At 46.0% G+C, this 16,327-nt stretch overlaps 1 protein-coding gene across 1 annotated transcript; it reads right to left on the bottom strand.

Moving 5' to 3' along the window:
* Positions 1 to 689: 689 nt before the first annotated feature.
* C12H2orf50 (chromosome 12 C2orf50 homolog) lies at positions 690 to 15,972 on the bottom strand. Its single transcript, XM_003411888.3, has 3 exons — positions 15,719 to 15,972; positions 8,704 to 8,743; positions 690 to 6,246 (listed from the first exon to the last, which is right to left on the bottom strand). The coding sequence occupies exons 1-3, from the start codon at positions 15,970 to 15,972 to the stop codon at positions 6,055 to 6,057; spliced, it is 486 nt and encodes a 161-aa protein (XP_003411936.1). The 3' UTR covers positions 690 to 6,054.
* Between the last annotated feature and the right edge of the window lie 355 nt (positions 15,973 to 16,327).

Here is a 16,327-nt window from a genome sequence, read left to right as displayed (position 1 = left end):
CTAGCAAGCTCACTAACCTTCAGATACCATGGTTTTGCTGGAAGTTGTTCCTGCTTTCACATGTGCACTGGGAATCATGCTGGCCCTTGCGCTGGGTAGACTGGTGTGGAAATCAGTGGACGATCACTGCTCTTAGGAAAAATACAACAGGGAGGCAAAGAGCTTTATTACTGGTGTCAAAGGCTCATCAAGGGCTGTAGCATGAGAGCTATAGAGCATCTAAGAGCTGTTGAGTGCCTCCCATGTACATGGCAGGCACTGTGACATGTTAGTGACTCATCCTTTGTAGAAGGAGGCTGTTTCCATCCCGAGGTTGTCCTGGTTGGAAGTTCCTGGTCCTGCCACATGCCCGTGTTTTCTCCTCCGAGGGGTCCTCTCTCCCCGTCCCCTGCAACTCCCTTAGGGTCTGTTTATTTTGGGGAGTGGTCAGGAGCCAAAGCACTAGGACCAGCCAGAGAGGAGACTGTGGCCCAGCCTCCCCGACCATTCTGAGATGCTCACTGCCTGGCCTGAGGGACCTTTCTGAGACGTCGCTGCTCCCACGATCACCCAAGGAGCACCCCTACTCTAGTGTGGATCAATCGCTGACCCTGGTCAAAAACAGAACTCTCTGCAGCTGGCAGCTTTGGGGGTCATCTAGGTGAGGCAGGTTTACAGGAAGAGGGTTTCTGCCTGGCTGCAAGCCCCACTGTACACGGGATGCTCTGCATGAAGAAGCGATGTGGGCGATGAGGGCGTGTGGGACTTGGATGTCTGGCACATCTCAGCTATCCTTCCAGCAGTGGCCCTTACAGGCTGCATGACTTGGGAAAGCCTTTAACCTCCCTATGCCTCAGTTTCTTCATCTTAAGATGGGGATAACACCCAGGTTATTGCAAAGTACTCAGTATGTGGTAGCTCCCCACCAGGTGCACACCAGCAAAACTTTCTTGGAATTTGTGGGCTCCAGCTTGGCTTCTGACACAGTGGGTTGTGGGTGGGTTGTGATAGGGATGATCAGGAATGGGCCTTACAGGAAGGGGTGCAGCTCCAGGCACCTGTCCCAACTGGGACACCCTCCAGCATGTAGGCTGTCCTGACCTACCTATTGGCTGCCTCCAAACAGCTGGTTCCCCAGGATCCTCAGTATCCTCAGGAGGGTGGGTGTGCCTGCATGGGGGATTTCTACCAGGCATACCCACTGAGACGTCTCTCCAACCCAAAACAAGTGCTCCTACCTTTGAGAACTCTGCCTCCCCCCATCTACAGGGTTCCACGGGACACAGCCCGATACCTGAGGCTGACTCTACTCCTCCGGCCACAACTGAATGCAGCAGGGTGGCTCCCTGACTGAGGCTGGCCCAAGGAATACCTTCCTGGGAAATCTGGAATTGAGAACTGATGCTGTTTTCATTCTGGTATTCTTTTCAACCAACGAGACATAAGCTCAGCCCCTATGGGTGACAGCCATTCTCCCAATCCCAATTATTATTTTTTTAATTTTGAAAATTCCCCAGCCTATAGAAAGGTTGCATATATACTCTTCACCTAGATTCATCAATGGCTACCATGTTTTCGCATTTATTTCATCATTCTCTACATGCAGTACACGTTTTTTCTGTTAAACCATTCACCAGTTAGTTACAGGCATCATGACCCTACACCCCTGAATACTGCAGCGTGTATCTCCTAACAAGGGCATTCTTCTTCGTGACCTGCCTGTAGTTATCACATTCAGGAAGTCTAACCTTGATACAGTACTATTATTTAGGCTATATTCATGTTTCTCCAATGGTCTCCAAAATGTCCTTCACAGCTGTTTTTCCTTTGACCCAGGAACCAATCAGGGATAATGCATTGCCTTGCCTTCAATCTGGAACACGTGCTTAGCCTCCTCTGTCTTTTATGACATTGACGCATTGACGTTTTAGAGGAGTCCAGGCCAGCCATTTTGCAGAAGGCCCCCCTGTTTGGGTTAGTCTTGTGTTTCTTCATGACTAGACTCAGGTCACGCATTTTGGGGTCAGGAATACCACGTGGGTGATGCTGTATTATCAGCATGTCCCAGCAGGAGGCCCATGATGTCAGTTTATCCTATTGTTGGTGATGCTAAGTTTAATAATTTGGTTACAGTGATGTCTTCCAGATTTCATCACTACTGTTCCCTAAGAATCTTTAACCCCATAGTTTTACTGTCTGTCTTAGTTTCTTAGTGCTACTGTAACAGAAATACCAGAAATGGGTGGCTTTTAAGAACAGAAATGTATTTTCTCAGTTTAGAACTGGAAGTCTGAATTCAAGGCACTGGCTCTAGAAGAAGGCTTTCTTTCTATCAGCTCTAGTGGGAATCCTAGTCTCTTTCAGCTTCTGTAGCCCCTGCATTTTTCAGTCCCTTGGGTGATCGTCACATGGCATCTATCATCCCTCATTTGTGCTCCATCCTACATCTAATCTGCTGTTTTTATAACTCAGAAGTGATTAGGTTTAGGTCACACCCTACACTGATATGACCTCACTCACATAACAAAGAAAACCTATTTCCAAATGGGCTACATCCACAGGTTAGGATTTCAACACGTTTTGAGAGGACACAGTTCAATCCATTGCCATCGAGTCGATTCCAACTCATAGCAACTCTATAGGACAGAGTAGAACTGCCCCATAGGATTTCCAAGGAGCGGCTGGTGAATTCAAACTGCCAGCCTTTTGGTTAGCAGTCATAGCTCTTAACCACTGTGCCACCAGGGATCCACCGAGTATTAAGGGGGTCCCACATAGTGCTTAAGCATATGGTCTCTGGAGCCAGACTAAATTCCTGTATTTTGAACCTGGCTCCACCATTTACCAGCTGTGTGGCATTGGGCAAGTTACTTAACCTCTCTGTGCCTTAGTTTCCTCATCTGTAAGGCATGATAATACCTATCTCATAAGGTTGCTGAGAGGATTAAATGAGTTACTAACAGAAACAACAGTGACATTTAATATTAGCTAGAAAGCTAAATGAAGCCCAAGTAAGTGTCAAAGATAGAGCAGCCATTTCAGCCCCTGTTCCATTTTCCTCTCTCTTCAGGAGGCTGTGGCTGGTGTCATGTGAAGGACACTGGCATTGAAATCCAGAGGCCTGGGTTCAGTGCATGGCTAAGCTTCTTACTTGCCTTGAGAATTTGGGGATTTTATTTAAAACCTGAGCCTCAGTTTTTCCCTATGTTAAATGAGTACAGTATCTCTGCCTGTTTGCTTTCTTGGGTTGTGGTGAGAAGCAAATGAGAGCATATATTTAAGATGCTTTACACTACACGTGCGCATTACCATGTTTGGCTTTTGCATGTTTGTTTCTGTTTTTGGTTTTTGTCCCTAACACCACAAGCATTTGCATCTCGCAGGTGTCACAGCCCAGTGTGGGTGTGGGGAGCCCTGCTCCATGTGCTCACCTAGGGCTTGTGCCTTGTCCCTGGCGTGCTTTGCCCTCCCCACATCCTCCAATCCTCGCCATCTTCAGGCTGCAGGAGAGAAGAGAACAAGGTCCATGGACCAGGCCTGGAAGTGGCACATGCCGCCATAGCTCCCATTCCACCGGCCACGACCCAGTCACACAGCCATGCCCCCATCGCAAGAGAGGCCGGAAAATATAATCTAGCTGTGTGCTCAGAGGAAATCCTGGTGGTGTAGTGGTTAAGAGCTATAGCTGCTAACCAGAAGGTCAGCAGTTCGAATCTACAAGCTCTCCTTGGAAACTCTGTGGGGCAGTTCTACTCTGTCCTATAGGGTTGCTATGAGTCAGAATCAACTTGAAGGCAATGAGTTTGGGGTTTTTTGGCTTGGTGTACCCAGAAAAGGAGGACTGACTCACTCGTTTTTTTAACCAACAGAGAGGAAAGAGCCCTTGCTGCAACTTTTGCTTGGACATAAGGAGCCAGACTGTCTGCTGTCAAGTTTATACAGGCTGCCAACATGGTCTTTGGGAGGGGCAGGAAGCCCACACCTAGCAGGCATGCCCTCCCTGCCAGGCCATATGCCAGCCCTGCACAGCTCCCCCTCACTCCTCTGCTCCAGCCCACACCCAGGACCCGCCCTGTCTGCCCATGGCACAGTCAGTGCTCTCAGGGTATTAGACTGTGTGGACAGATGGAGGACATGACATGAACCCAGGTCACAGGTGCACAGGTGATGGACTGCTTCGCCTCAGCTCAGCTGCCCTGCAGGGTGGGCTCCCAATGCCTAGTTCCTTGCCTAACCCTGACCGCTGTGGTGAGAATGGCCGTGAACAGACGAGATAACAAAGGAGACAGAAACACTGACCTTGAGAGTCAACCTTCTCAGCAGACCCATCTGAGGACCCACATCTTCCTCACATAACCACACCAGGAAAGTGCTCCCACCTGAGAAAGAAGTCGCCTGTGCCAACACTGACATCCACACTGTATCCCAGGTCTAAGCCCTTACATCTATTAACTGAGTTAATCTCATAACCAAAAGCAAACCAAACCTGTTGCCACTGAGTCGATTCCAACTCATAGCGACCCTATATGACAGAGTAGAACTGTCCCATAAGGTTTTCAAGGTATGCCTGGTGGATTGGAACTGCCAACCTTTTAGTTAGCAGTGGAGCTCTTAACCACTATCCCACCAGGGTTTCCAGTTAATCTCATAGCAACCTTATAAACCTGGTATTATTACTGTCCCCACATGTAGTAGCAGAATAATGGCCTACCTGAGATGTCACGTCCTAGTCACTGGGACCTATGACTATGTTGCCTCCCGTGGCAAAAAGGATTTTGCAGATATGGCTAAGTTAAGGATCTTGAGAAGGAGAAATTGTCCTGGATTATCAGGGTTAGCCTGGTGTAATCACAAGGGTCCTTAAAAGAGGACAAAGGAGGCAGGAGAGGGAGAGAGAGACTTGAAGAGGCTATCATGATAGTTTTGCAGATGGAGGAAGGGGCCACAAGCCAAGGAATGCAGGCAGCCTCTAGAAGCTGGCAAAGGCAAGGAAACAGATTCTCCCCTAGAGCCTCTGGAAGGCATGAGCCCTGCTAACACCTGGATTTTAGCCTGTGAGACTCATTTTGGATTTCTAACTTCCATAACTATAAGGTAAAGAATTTAAGTTACAAAGTTTGTGGTAAATTGTTATAACAGTAATAGGAAATGAATACATCGTATCATAGATGGGAAAACAGAGGCACAGATGGGTCAAACAAGCTGCCCAAGGTTATACAGCAGGTAAGAGTCTGGAACAGAGTTTGAATCCAGGCAGTTAGTGCCTCTCTTAGTCATCTAGTGCTGCTATAACAGAAACACCACAAGTGGATGGCTTTAACAAAAAGAAATTTATTCTTTCACAGCCTAGTAGGTTCCAAGTCCAAATTCAGGGTGTCAGCTCCAGCGGAAGGCTTTCTCTCTCTGTCAGCTCTGGAGGAAGGGTCCTTGTCCTCAATCTTCCCCTGGTCAAGGAGCTTCTCAGGCACAGGGACCCCAGGTCCCAAGGATGCACTCTGCTCTCAGTGCTGCTTTCTTGGTGGTATGAGGTCCCCCTGTCTTCTCTGCTCGCTTCTTTCTTTCATATTTCAAGAGGTTGCCTCAAGACACAATCCAATCATGTAGGTTGAGTCCTCCCTCACTAACACAACTGTCGCCCATCCTCCCTCATTAACGTCATAGAGGCAGGATTTACAACATATAGGAAAATCACACAGTACTGGGAATCATGGCCCAGCCAAACTGATACACACACTTTTGGGAGGACGTAATTCAATCCATGACAGTGCTCCTACCACAGTGTTGGGCTCCCTCTCACAGGCTGTCTTAAGGGGTAGGGTTGAATCTCTACCATTACAGATTATATGGCTTTGGGTAAGTTGCTTGAGTCCTCTTGGTCTCAGTCTCCTCAGGTGTAAAAACAAGCCAATGGAGCCTCCTGGAAGGCTGTTGTAGGGCTTAGAGATAACAAAAGTACCAGCTAACATTGGTGGACTGGGTTTTCCCTGGGCCAGGCCATGAGCTAAGTCAATTCAGAGCCTCCCACTAGACTCCTACAGCCATCTCAGGAAGGCCTGGCCCAGCCCCTCCTTGGTCCTAGATGGGCTGTAGCTCTTCTTCAAGCTTCTTCTTCCGAACTCCTTCCACGAAGAGGATGTCCACGTGCATGAGCGTTTTCCCCAGAGGAGTGTCCATCCCGCTGCCCACAATCTGGTTCATGGAGTTGGGGACCGTGTCTGAGAAGAGAGGCACGTGCTCCAGCAACGTCGGGTGCTCCTTCTTATTGCCCTGAGGAGGACAATTCCTGTCACGCACGGCATGGGAAACAGGAGAGCGCCTGCATGCCACCTGAGGGCCCGTTAGGAGTGAGGAACACAAAGCAGAGCTTAGACTTCCGCTTTGTGTGACGTGTTCTCTGACTGCTCCAAACCCAATTTTGGCCTATGATCCCCTGAAGAGTGACATGATTCCCAGGCCTTTGTCTGACATGCCCCTTCTCATCCCTGGGTCCCCCTTTCCCCAGAAGCTTCCCACACCCTTGACTTTTACCCCGTGATCGCCAATGATCTAGTTACCTGTTGGCCTCCCCCAGAGACCATGACTCCTGAGGGACCATGTCTTATTCCTCCATCTAGCCCCACGACCTGAGATACTGCTTCACACCTGGGTGGTGCTCTGTGAGTGTTTTTTCCATTACTAAATTTTTACTTCAAGTTTAACATACATACAGAAAAGTATACAAATCACAACTGTACACCTCAATAAATTTTAACAAAGTAAACATGTCATGTAACCATCACCTATATCAAGAAATATAATATGCTCAACCCTCTCAGAATCCTCTCCACCTCCAAGGCCACCTCATCTTGACCTCCAACACCATGGATTAGTTTTGCCTGTTTTTGAAGTTACTATTAATAGACTCACATCTTTTCTGCCTGGCTTCTTTCTTTCAGACATAAGTTTGTGAGACTCATCCATTTTGTGTGCGGCTGCAGTTCACTTATTCTCATTGCTATACATTGTGTGAATTGCATGAATATTTCACTAGTTACTATTTGCCTATTTGAGTAGCACTGCTCTGAGGATTCGCCTACACGCCTTTTGTTGTATGGTAAGTGAGTTTGGGTAGCAACACTTATAACTGATAGATGAGTGAATGTGTATGCGTTAAGAATAATCTGATCAGTGGGGAAAATTTCTCAGCTGTCTCTGCCCCATTGATGGTTAACTTTGTCTACTCTGTGTCATGTGACATGACCACAGTCAAGAAATGAGATCCTAGCTTTCACCTGGGAAAATCCATGTAGAAGTGGCACTATTGTTTGAGTGCAATGCAGGTTTCAGTAGTCATTTTGCTGGTGCATAAGTCTTGGCAGGGAGAGACTGCTATAGGCTGGAAGGTGGTACCAGGAGCTCAGTGTAGGATTTCAGGCCCCAGGAACTGCATTTTCTATCCCAGGTCAGACAGCAGCAAGCCCAGCAAGTCCAGCAACGCTGGCATTAAACGTCTTCTAAAACTCACAAGGTCCAGGTCAGTGTGACCACCTTCTTGGTTGATTTTCTACAGTGTCCTTTTCCCAGGTTGGTTCTTCTGATCATTCTTTTCACAGCTAGATTCACTCCCCATTCATTCGTTCATCCAACATGAACAGAGTGCTAGACGTTGTATTGGGTGCTGGGGATGAGGCACAGTGATGAATCCATCTTTGTTCTTTCTCTTAATGAGCTCAGAATCTAGTGGAATTGATCATTGCAATATTATATAAGTACATGCTACAATAAAAGAATAGGTGAGATATGATGGTGACTCAAAGCAAGGTATGCTGTGATCAAATCTGCTTGGGAAGGTGAGATTTCTCAGAGGAGGAGGCATTTGAATAGGGTCTTGAAGGGTGAATAAGAGTTCAGCAGGCAGGCAAGGTGGGAAGGGCATTCCAGGCTGGGGAACATCATGCACAAAGGTGTGAATAAAAGAAAGAACACTGGTCAGTATGAGGGAGTGGTGAGCAAAGAGGCTGGAGTGGGAGGCAGGGTCAGATCACAGGAAGCAGTGTAAGCCATGTTGAAAAATTCAGATTTTTATATGAGGAGCTATTTATTGATGGATTTTAAGCAGAAGAGCGAAATGGTCAGTTGTGCAGTTTAGGAAAATTACCCTGATGGCAATGTGGAGGATGGATTGGAGTTGATGATATTAAAACCTATTGCTGTCGAGTGGATTCCGACTCATAGTGATCCTAGAGGACACAGTAGAACTGTCCCATAGGGTTTCCAAGGAGCACCTGGTGGATTCGAACTGCTGACCTTTTGGTTAGCAACTGTAGCTCTGAACCACTATCCCACGAGGGTTTCCTTGATGGTATTCGTGGCAGGGAATTAGCTCACAAAGTATTGTTACCCAAACTCGTTCTCTATGGGCACACCACGACACGCACATCAGTTTACCTAGCTGATATCCTTGTACGGGGGAAATATTTTCAACAGCAGATGCCTGTCATGTCCAATTGGTTCATCTTAATAAAATCAAAAAGCGCCGGGAAAAAATAACTTTCAAATGCTTTATATGAATATTTTCCTCTCCACTAGACCCTGAGTTTCTTGAAATGAGAATATTTTATTCATCTCTGTACATCCCAGCATCTAGCACAGAGTAGATCCTCGATAAATGTTAGATGAATGACTGAAAGAATGAATAAATATTGAAAATGCTGGTATAACTGCCCAGAATATGTTTTGCCTTACCATTGGATCACAGTCTTTCAGGAAACTCCAATTGTGAGCCCTGGAAAGGAAAAACACGTTGGCAGTGTGAGTTCTTCACGTGACATTTTTATAAATGACATTCACTGTGTCAAGTTGATGCCACTCATGGATTACATCATGCTGTTGTGAGTTGCTATCGAGCCAATTCCGACTCATGGATATTCCACGTGTGCAGAGTAGGACTGTTCCATAGGGTGTTCAAGGCTGTGACCTTTGGAAAGCAGGTCGCCAGACCTGCCTTCTGAAGAGCCTTGGGGTGGGTTCCAACTGCCAATCTTTCAGCTGGTAGTGGAGTGCTTAACTGTTGGTGCCACCCAGGGACTCTTGTTATATCACAGAGGAAATGAAAGAATTTTTAAGTGAAACAAATGCCAAGTATCAACCAGGTATAGATAATGGTGCTTCCCATCAAATGGACAAGGATTTCAATAATCCATGACTTTTTGTAGAGTGGTAACTATCATACTAGGCAGATATAGCAGACTGTGTAAGGAAACCAGGGGGTACAATATTATAATGAATGGGCTTCTGTGAATTTTAAGTAGTATCCTCAACTATTTTCTGAAGAAAAACTAGTTTTCACTTCCCCAAATCTTTAAAACCATTCCGTGTGAGTGACAGAGGAAGTGGGGGAGGGGTAGGAAAAAGGGAAGGTGACAATGAGAATGGCGTTACTTGCATTGGTAGTTTAATTCTTATTTGAATCTATTTTTTTAAAGTCAAACAATTCTACAAGACTTATAATAAAAACAGTCATTGTCTGCCCTAAATCCTAATAGCCTCCTGAGTCCCACATCCAAGAGTCCAACAGTTTCCAGTCTTTTAGCTACTTCCTCAGGTCTTTCCCCTCTGTGTTTTGAAGTAATATGCCCACACTGCCATTTCTTGATTTTTAAAATTTAAACTCACCTACCGACTTTCTGGAAACCCTGGTGGCATAGTGGTTAAGTGCTAAGGCTGCTGACTAAAAGGTCGGTAGTTCAAATCCACCAGGCACTCCCTGGAAACTCTATGCGGCAGTTCTACTCTGTCCTATAGGGTCACTATGAGTCGGAATCGACTTGACAGCAACAGGTTTGGGTTTTTTGGTTTTTCTTTTACTTTCTATTATGGGAGTTAGCATTCTTGCCCTTTCCCCTCCCCTCATTCTTTCAAAAGAATTGCATTATAGATTTTGGTTAAATCAATATTTTTTGTTTATATCATTATGATTATGTAAATACTGTTCACTGGAGTATAATATGACCCCAGTTTCTTTCTTATAAACTTAGTATTTTTTTTCTAAAGTTAATATTTACATTTCCCCCCAATTTTCTTAGGTTTCTCTGTACTGGTCATTGATTCCAAATTCTCCAAAAAAAGTGTAAAGCCCTGTGTTAGTTATCTAGTGCTGCTATAATAGAAATACCACAAGTGGATGGCGTTAACAAAGAGAAATTTATTCTCTCACAGTCTAGGAGGCTAGAAGTCCGAATTTAGGGTGCCTGTTCGAGGGGGAGGCTTTCTCTCTCTGTCGGCTCTGGGGGAAGGATCTTGTCATCAATCTTCCTCTGGTCTAGGAGCTTCTCAACACAGGGACCCCAGGTCTAAAGGATTGGCTCCCTTCTTGGTTCTTCATTCTTGGTGGTATGAGGTCCCTCTGTCTCTCTGCTCAATTCTCTCTTTTATATCTCAAAAGAGGTTGACTCAAGATACAACCTAATCCCCTAGATTGACTCCTGCCACATTAATGTAATTGCCTCTAATCCCGCCTCATTAACATCATAGAGGTAGGATTTACAACACATAGGATAATCACATAAGATGACAAAATGGTGGACAATCACACAATACTGGGAATCATGGCCTAGCCAAGTTGACACACATTTTGGGGGGACACAATTCCATCCATAACAAACCCCACTCAGTATCTTTTTCCACATGATTAAATATATCAGATAATGAACAATTCCTTTTAATTGAAAATTTTTTTTTTTTTTTTCTCTAGAGACTTTCCTCCAGAAGCCCTCTGTCCTCCTGTTCTCCAGACCTCAGTACTGGACTCTTCTTCACCATCAACCTGTGGGTTCCCTCTCTCTGGATTCTGTGTCTTCCTTTCTTGTATACTCTCCTGTTTTTATGGAGTATATCCTTCAGTATCTGTGGATCCAAGCATTTCTTTGGTTCTGGAAAATTCTAAGGCATTTTTTTCTTCTCTTATTCTTTCCTTGGGGAGTTCTGTTTAAAGAACCTTTTCCTGTTGTCTAAATCTTCTTTCACATTTTACAGTTCCTCATTTTTCTAAGTAATTTCTACTAATTCATGTTGGGGGGATGCAGATAGTTAACATGCTTGGCTGCTGACTGAAAGTTTCTTGCCTTGGAAGAAAGCCCTGGTGATCTACTTCTGAAAAATCAGCCACTGAAAAGCCTACGGGGCACAGTTCTATTCTGACACACAGGGAGTTGCCGTGAGTCAGGGGTGACACGAAAACAACTGGAAAAAATAATCTTGAGTTTATGAATTTTCTCTTCAGTTGTACTTGTATATACATTTTTAATCTTATATATACATATATTTTTAGAAGTTCTTTTTGTTTCTTTTTCAAGTTGCCTAATTGTCCTAGGTAGAGATGTTGAACAAAGTCTCCTGTTTTTTGCCCACCCCTTCTGGGATATTGGGCACCTTCACTCCTGAGCCTTTCTGGGAGTTCCATTGCCCTTTTTTGCTTTCCCCTCTAAATGTTGTTATGCTTCACCTTTTCCCACTCTGTCAATCCACTTTTTTCCATCTTCCGAAACTGTCTTTACATCTCTCACCCATCATTGCTCCCTTGCTGTCATGAGGGAGGTATGTTTCAGCAGTTTTGGTTTTGAATTAACCTTGATCTCATGGGGATGATAAAACATAGTGATAGGCGGTGAAGTATGAGAAAAGAAGGCTGAGTCCTAGTCTTCGTTCTGCTTCCTCCTTGCTGTGTTGTCTTGGTCAAGGTCGCTGCCATTCTTGGGCTTCAGCTTTCCTATTTATAAAATAGGAGGAAATTGTTGTAATAATAACCCCGACCATAAGAATCAGCACAAAGCTAGGTCCTATGAGGTGGAGGTCAAATACACACTTGTCCTTCAACTTCACCCCCATTTCTGACACCAGCCGCTTTCCCCACGGCACTCTTTCTCTATCGGTGTATTAGTTACCTAATGCTGCTATAACAGAAATACCACAAGTGGGGGGCTTTAACAAATTCATTTTCTCATCGTTTAGGATGCTAGAAGTCCAAATTCAGAGCACTGGCTTTAGGGAAAGGCTGTCTGTCTCTGTTGGTTCTGGAGGAAAGTCCTTGTCTCTTCAGTTTCTGCTTCCTGGTTCCTTGGAGATCTCCATGTGGCTTGGCATCAATCTTCCCCTATCTCTCTTTGTGCTCCCTTGTTTAATTTCTTTTGTATCCCAAAAGAGATTGACTGAAGATACCCTGCACTAATCCTGCTCCATTAACATAACAAAGACAACCCATTCCCAACTAGATTATGACCACAGGCATAGAGGTTAGGATTTACAACACATAATTCAATCCATAACATTTGGGTTTGATAATTCATTGCAAAAGTCACAGAGAATTCATGGAAATAGCATAACTGCAATAGCAACTTTAGTAACAGAATATAAACAAAAATGAAGATAGACAAAGGGCAAGGTTCAGGAAGGGTCCCAGCACAGGGCCTCAAAATCTATAAACCCTTCCTGAAAACCAAGGTTCATTCTCCTCCATTAGGAAACTTTCAATCAGAAAAGTCAATGATGTCACTGTCGTGTCTATCCTGTTGCAGCTTTACTCAGTCTGGAGGATCATAGCACAGAACCTCTGCACCTGCGTCTCTTCTGGCTCTCATTAATCAGGAAGCCCCATCGGAGCCTTGTTCTAGGGTTTTTATCAGTCACGGGCAGGCCCTCCAGCCAATCCTGGTAAAGGTCAACTACTGGGTACTCCTTCCCCCAGCCAATCTAGGTAAAGGTCAGTTCCTGCGTGGGCTTCCCCAGCCAATCCACGTAAAGGCTAGACTGGGTGTAGCTCACCAGCCAGTCCCAGTAAAGGTCAACTACAGGGTGGGCCCCTCCCAGCCATCACACTGAAGGTCCACTCTTGGGTGTTCCTTTTCCCCAGCTAATCTGGGTAAAGGTCAGATTGAGTGGGACTCCCTAGCCAATACGGGTAAAGGTGAGTTACAAGGAGTAAAGAGTTCCAGATCCAGGTCCAAAAGGCCAAATTGCTTTTTTTTAGTAAGGTAATTCTGCATCACCAGTTGGTTTATTGAGCACTTGAAAAGTGGCTAGTCCAATTGAGCTGTGCTATAAGTAACTTTTTTTATAAGTAAAAATACAAACTAGATTTCGAAGACTTGGTACTAAAAAAAATGTGAAGTATTTCTTTAATAAGTTTTCTATTGACTCCTCGCTGAAATAATGTTTTAGATATTGTCATGGATTGAATTGTGTCCCCCTAAAAATATGTGTATCAATTTGGCTAAGCCATGATTCTCAGTATTGTGTGACTGTCCACCATTTTGTCATCTGATGTGATTTTCCTATGTGTTGTAAATTCTATCTCTATGATGTTGATGAGATGGGATTAGTGGCAGTTACATTAATGAGGCAGGACTCAGTTTACAAGATTGGATTGTGTCTTGAGCCAATCTCTTTTGAGATATAAAAGAGAGAAGCAGGCAGAGAGACATAGGGACCTAACACCACCAAGAATGAAGAGCAGGATCCCGTGTCCTTTGAGGTTCCTGCTCTGAGAAGCTCCTTGGCCAGTAAAAGATTGATGACAAGGACCTTCCTTCAGAACTGACAAGAAGGAGCCTTCCCCTGGAGCTAATGCCCTGAATTTGGACTTGTAGCCTATTATACTGTAAGAGAATAAATTTCTCTTTGTTAAAATCATCCACTTGTGGCATTTCTGTTATAGCAGCAGTTGATGACTAAGACACTCCTGGGCAACTGCGTTTGGATGTGCCTCGAGTATTTTAAACTTAACCAAAACTCAGCATCTTCATCCTATATCTCTTCTCAGCAATTACCCAAGCGGCAAATCTCTGCCATCCTCAACTCTTTTCTTGCCTTTCCTCACACATATACTCAGTTTTACAACCTCCTACTTCCCTCTCATAAATATTTTGATTCTGTTCATCTGTACCAGACCCTGTTGTGGTAAATGCCTCCTACCCCCAACACACACACACGCACGTGCACACACACACACTCCAATCCATCAGCAATTCTCTTAATTCTACCATCAAAATATTTCTTAAATACTTCCACGTATCTCTCCACTCCCACCACCAGAGTACAGTACAGGCCTCTCACCTAGGCTATTGTCGCAGTGTCTCAAAAAGTCTCTGCCTTTCCCTCCCCCCACACATTCTAATTCATTCTAAACAAAAGGGCCAGATGGTCATTTAAAAATATAACTAGATCATGTCATCCTCTGCTTAAAACCCTTGATGACATCAGTATTAGTTCCCTATGGCTGCCATAACAAATTACCACAAACTTGATGGCTTAACACAAGAGAAAGTTATTCTCTCATAGGTCTGAAACCAAGGTGTGGCAGGGCCATAAAAAACCCGCTGCAGTAGAATCAATTCCAACTCACAGTGACCCTATAGGACAAAGTAAAACTGCCCCATAGGGTTTTCAAGGAGTGGCTGGTGGATTCAAACCATCGACCACCAGGGCTCCATGCTCCCTCCATGTGACCTCCAAAAGCTCTAGAGAAGAATCCTTTCTTGCCTCCTCCTGTCTTCTGGAAGCCCTGGACATTCCTTAGCTTCTGGTTGCGTAACTGCAGCCTCTGTCTCTGTCTTCACATGGAGGTCTTCCCTGGGTCTCTGGGTCGTCTTCTCTATAGGGACGTCAGTTGTTGGATTTGGGGTCCACCCTAAGTCCAGGATGATTTCATCTTAAAATCCTTAACTAATTTAATTACATCTGCAAAGACCCTGTCTCCAAATAAGGTCACATTCTGAGGCTCTGGGTGGACATGAATTTTGGGGGGACACTATTCAACCCACCACAGCATCACATTATATTTGAAAAAAAAAAAAATCCATATTTTTGCTGGTGCCTAAGAAGCTTCTCCACCTCATTGTGTGGCCCTCTTCCCATCACTAACTGGGCTTCAGCCACACGGACATTCTTTGTTTAACGTGCAAAGCTCTTTCTTGGTCCCTTCTTCTTTCAGGTTTTGGCCTAAATGTCACCTCCTCAGAGAAGTCTTTCGGAGCATTCTGTATAAAGAAGGTGCCCATTCTCCCCCACTCATTTCCTTCGTAACACTTTTCACAATATAAAACCTACTTTGTTTCTTTGCTTGCTTTTGGTCAGCCCCATCCTGAGGACTGAAGGCTCTGTGAAGCAGGAACAGGTCTGTTTTGTCCCCTGTTGGAGCTCTGCTGGAGGGCCCTGGGTGCCTATTTTTTTTCATTGAATGAATGCATGTCCTTCCCCTAAGTCACACTGGCACCCTCTCACCCAGACTGCTTCACGTGCTTCCTCACTGGCCTTCCACTCCTATCTATCCTCCAGGCTTCAGTGGGTGGGATTATTCTACAGGGCCTATGGGATCCCCTCCATCTCCCCCTCAGTTAAGACCTCCCCACTGGCTTCCCCTTGCGCTGACAAAGTCCTCCTTCCTGGCCTATGAGCTGCGCTGTCTGCCTCTTCCCTCCCTGCTCTCAACGCTCGCATTTGCAACCCTCTCCCAGTTCTTCCCTCGGGCTGGCCCCCCTCTCACCTGCCCTCGCTTACTCCTTTCCTTCCTTGGGTCTCCTTTTCCTCAGAAGCTCCCCAAACTCTATATCACGGTGGGGGTCTGGGTCTGGTCTCAGCGGCCCCCACTGTAATCTCTGCTCCATCTTCCACACTAGTCTGAAAAGGGAGGGCAGGGACCGAGCAGGTCTCACCCAGAGCCCAGAGAAGAGGAGGGGATGGATGGGACAGGATAGCAAGGACTTACCAGCGCTGCTGGCTCCGCCGCTCTGCTTCCAGCAGCTCCCTCCACAGCTGGTCCTGTCTCACGCTCTCCGCTCCCGACCCCCGTTCCGCCTTCGCCTTCGGGGCCTGGGACTTCTGGGGCCTGCCAGCAGGACCCCTGAGCGTCACAGCGCCACTCGGAGCAGCCGGGGAGACTGAGGCTGGCAGCTTGGTTGGTGGCGATCGGTATCCCGCCGATGTGGTTCTCTGGAGCCCAGAGATGGGGCGGTTGCCCATGGGTGCAAGTGTGTGTGTGTGTGTGTGTGTGTGTGTGTGTGTGTGTGTGTACGCGCCTGCCTGCCTCTGTGTGGATGGGTGTGTGAGTGTGGCTTTTCTTTCCCCAGACCCCCTCCTTCTTAGCCACCAGAGCTGGTGCAAGGATCCTCCTCACTGTGTCCACAGCTAGGAGTGGCTGACCGGCTGGGCCCTCCAAGCCTGGGAGAGCTTTGGAGCCCAGCTGCGCTTTGAACTCCTGCCCGTGTTGACTGTCACCCTGGGAACAGGCAGCTCCCAGTGTACCCAGGATGGGCAGGAAGAAGTTCCTGGGTCTGTACCGTGCCCAAGTCTGTTGGCCTTGGTGCCTGTTCCCACA

The sequence above is a fragment of the Loxodonta africana genome, chromosome 12 (assembly GCF_030014295.1).
Source record: "Loxodonta africana isolate mLoxAfr1 chromosome 12, mLoxAfr1.hap2, whole genome shotgun sequence".
NCBI lineage: Eukaryota > Metazoa > Chordata > Mammalia > Proboscidea > Elephantidae > Loxodonta > Loxodonta africana.
Note: the sequence above shows the minus strand (reverse complement) of the source record. Positions and strands in the feature narration are given on the sequence as shown.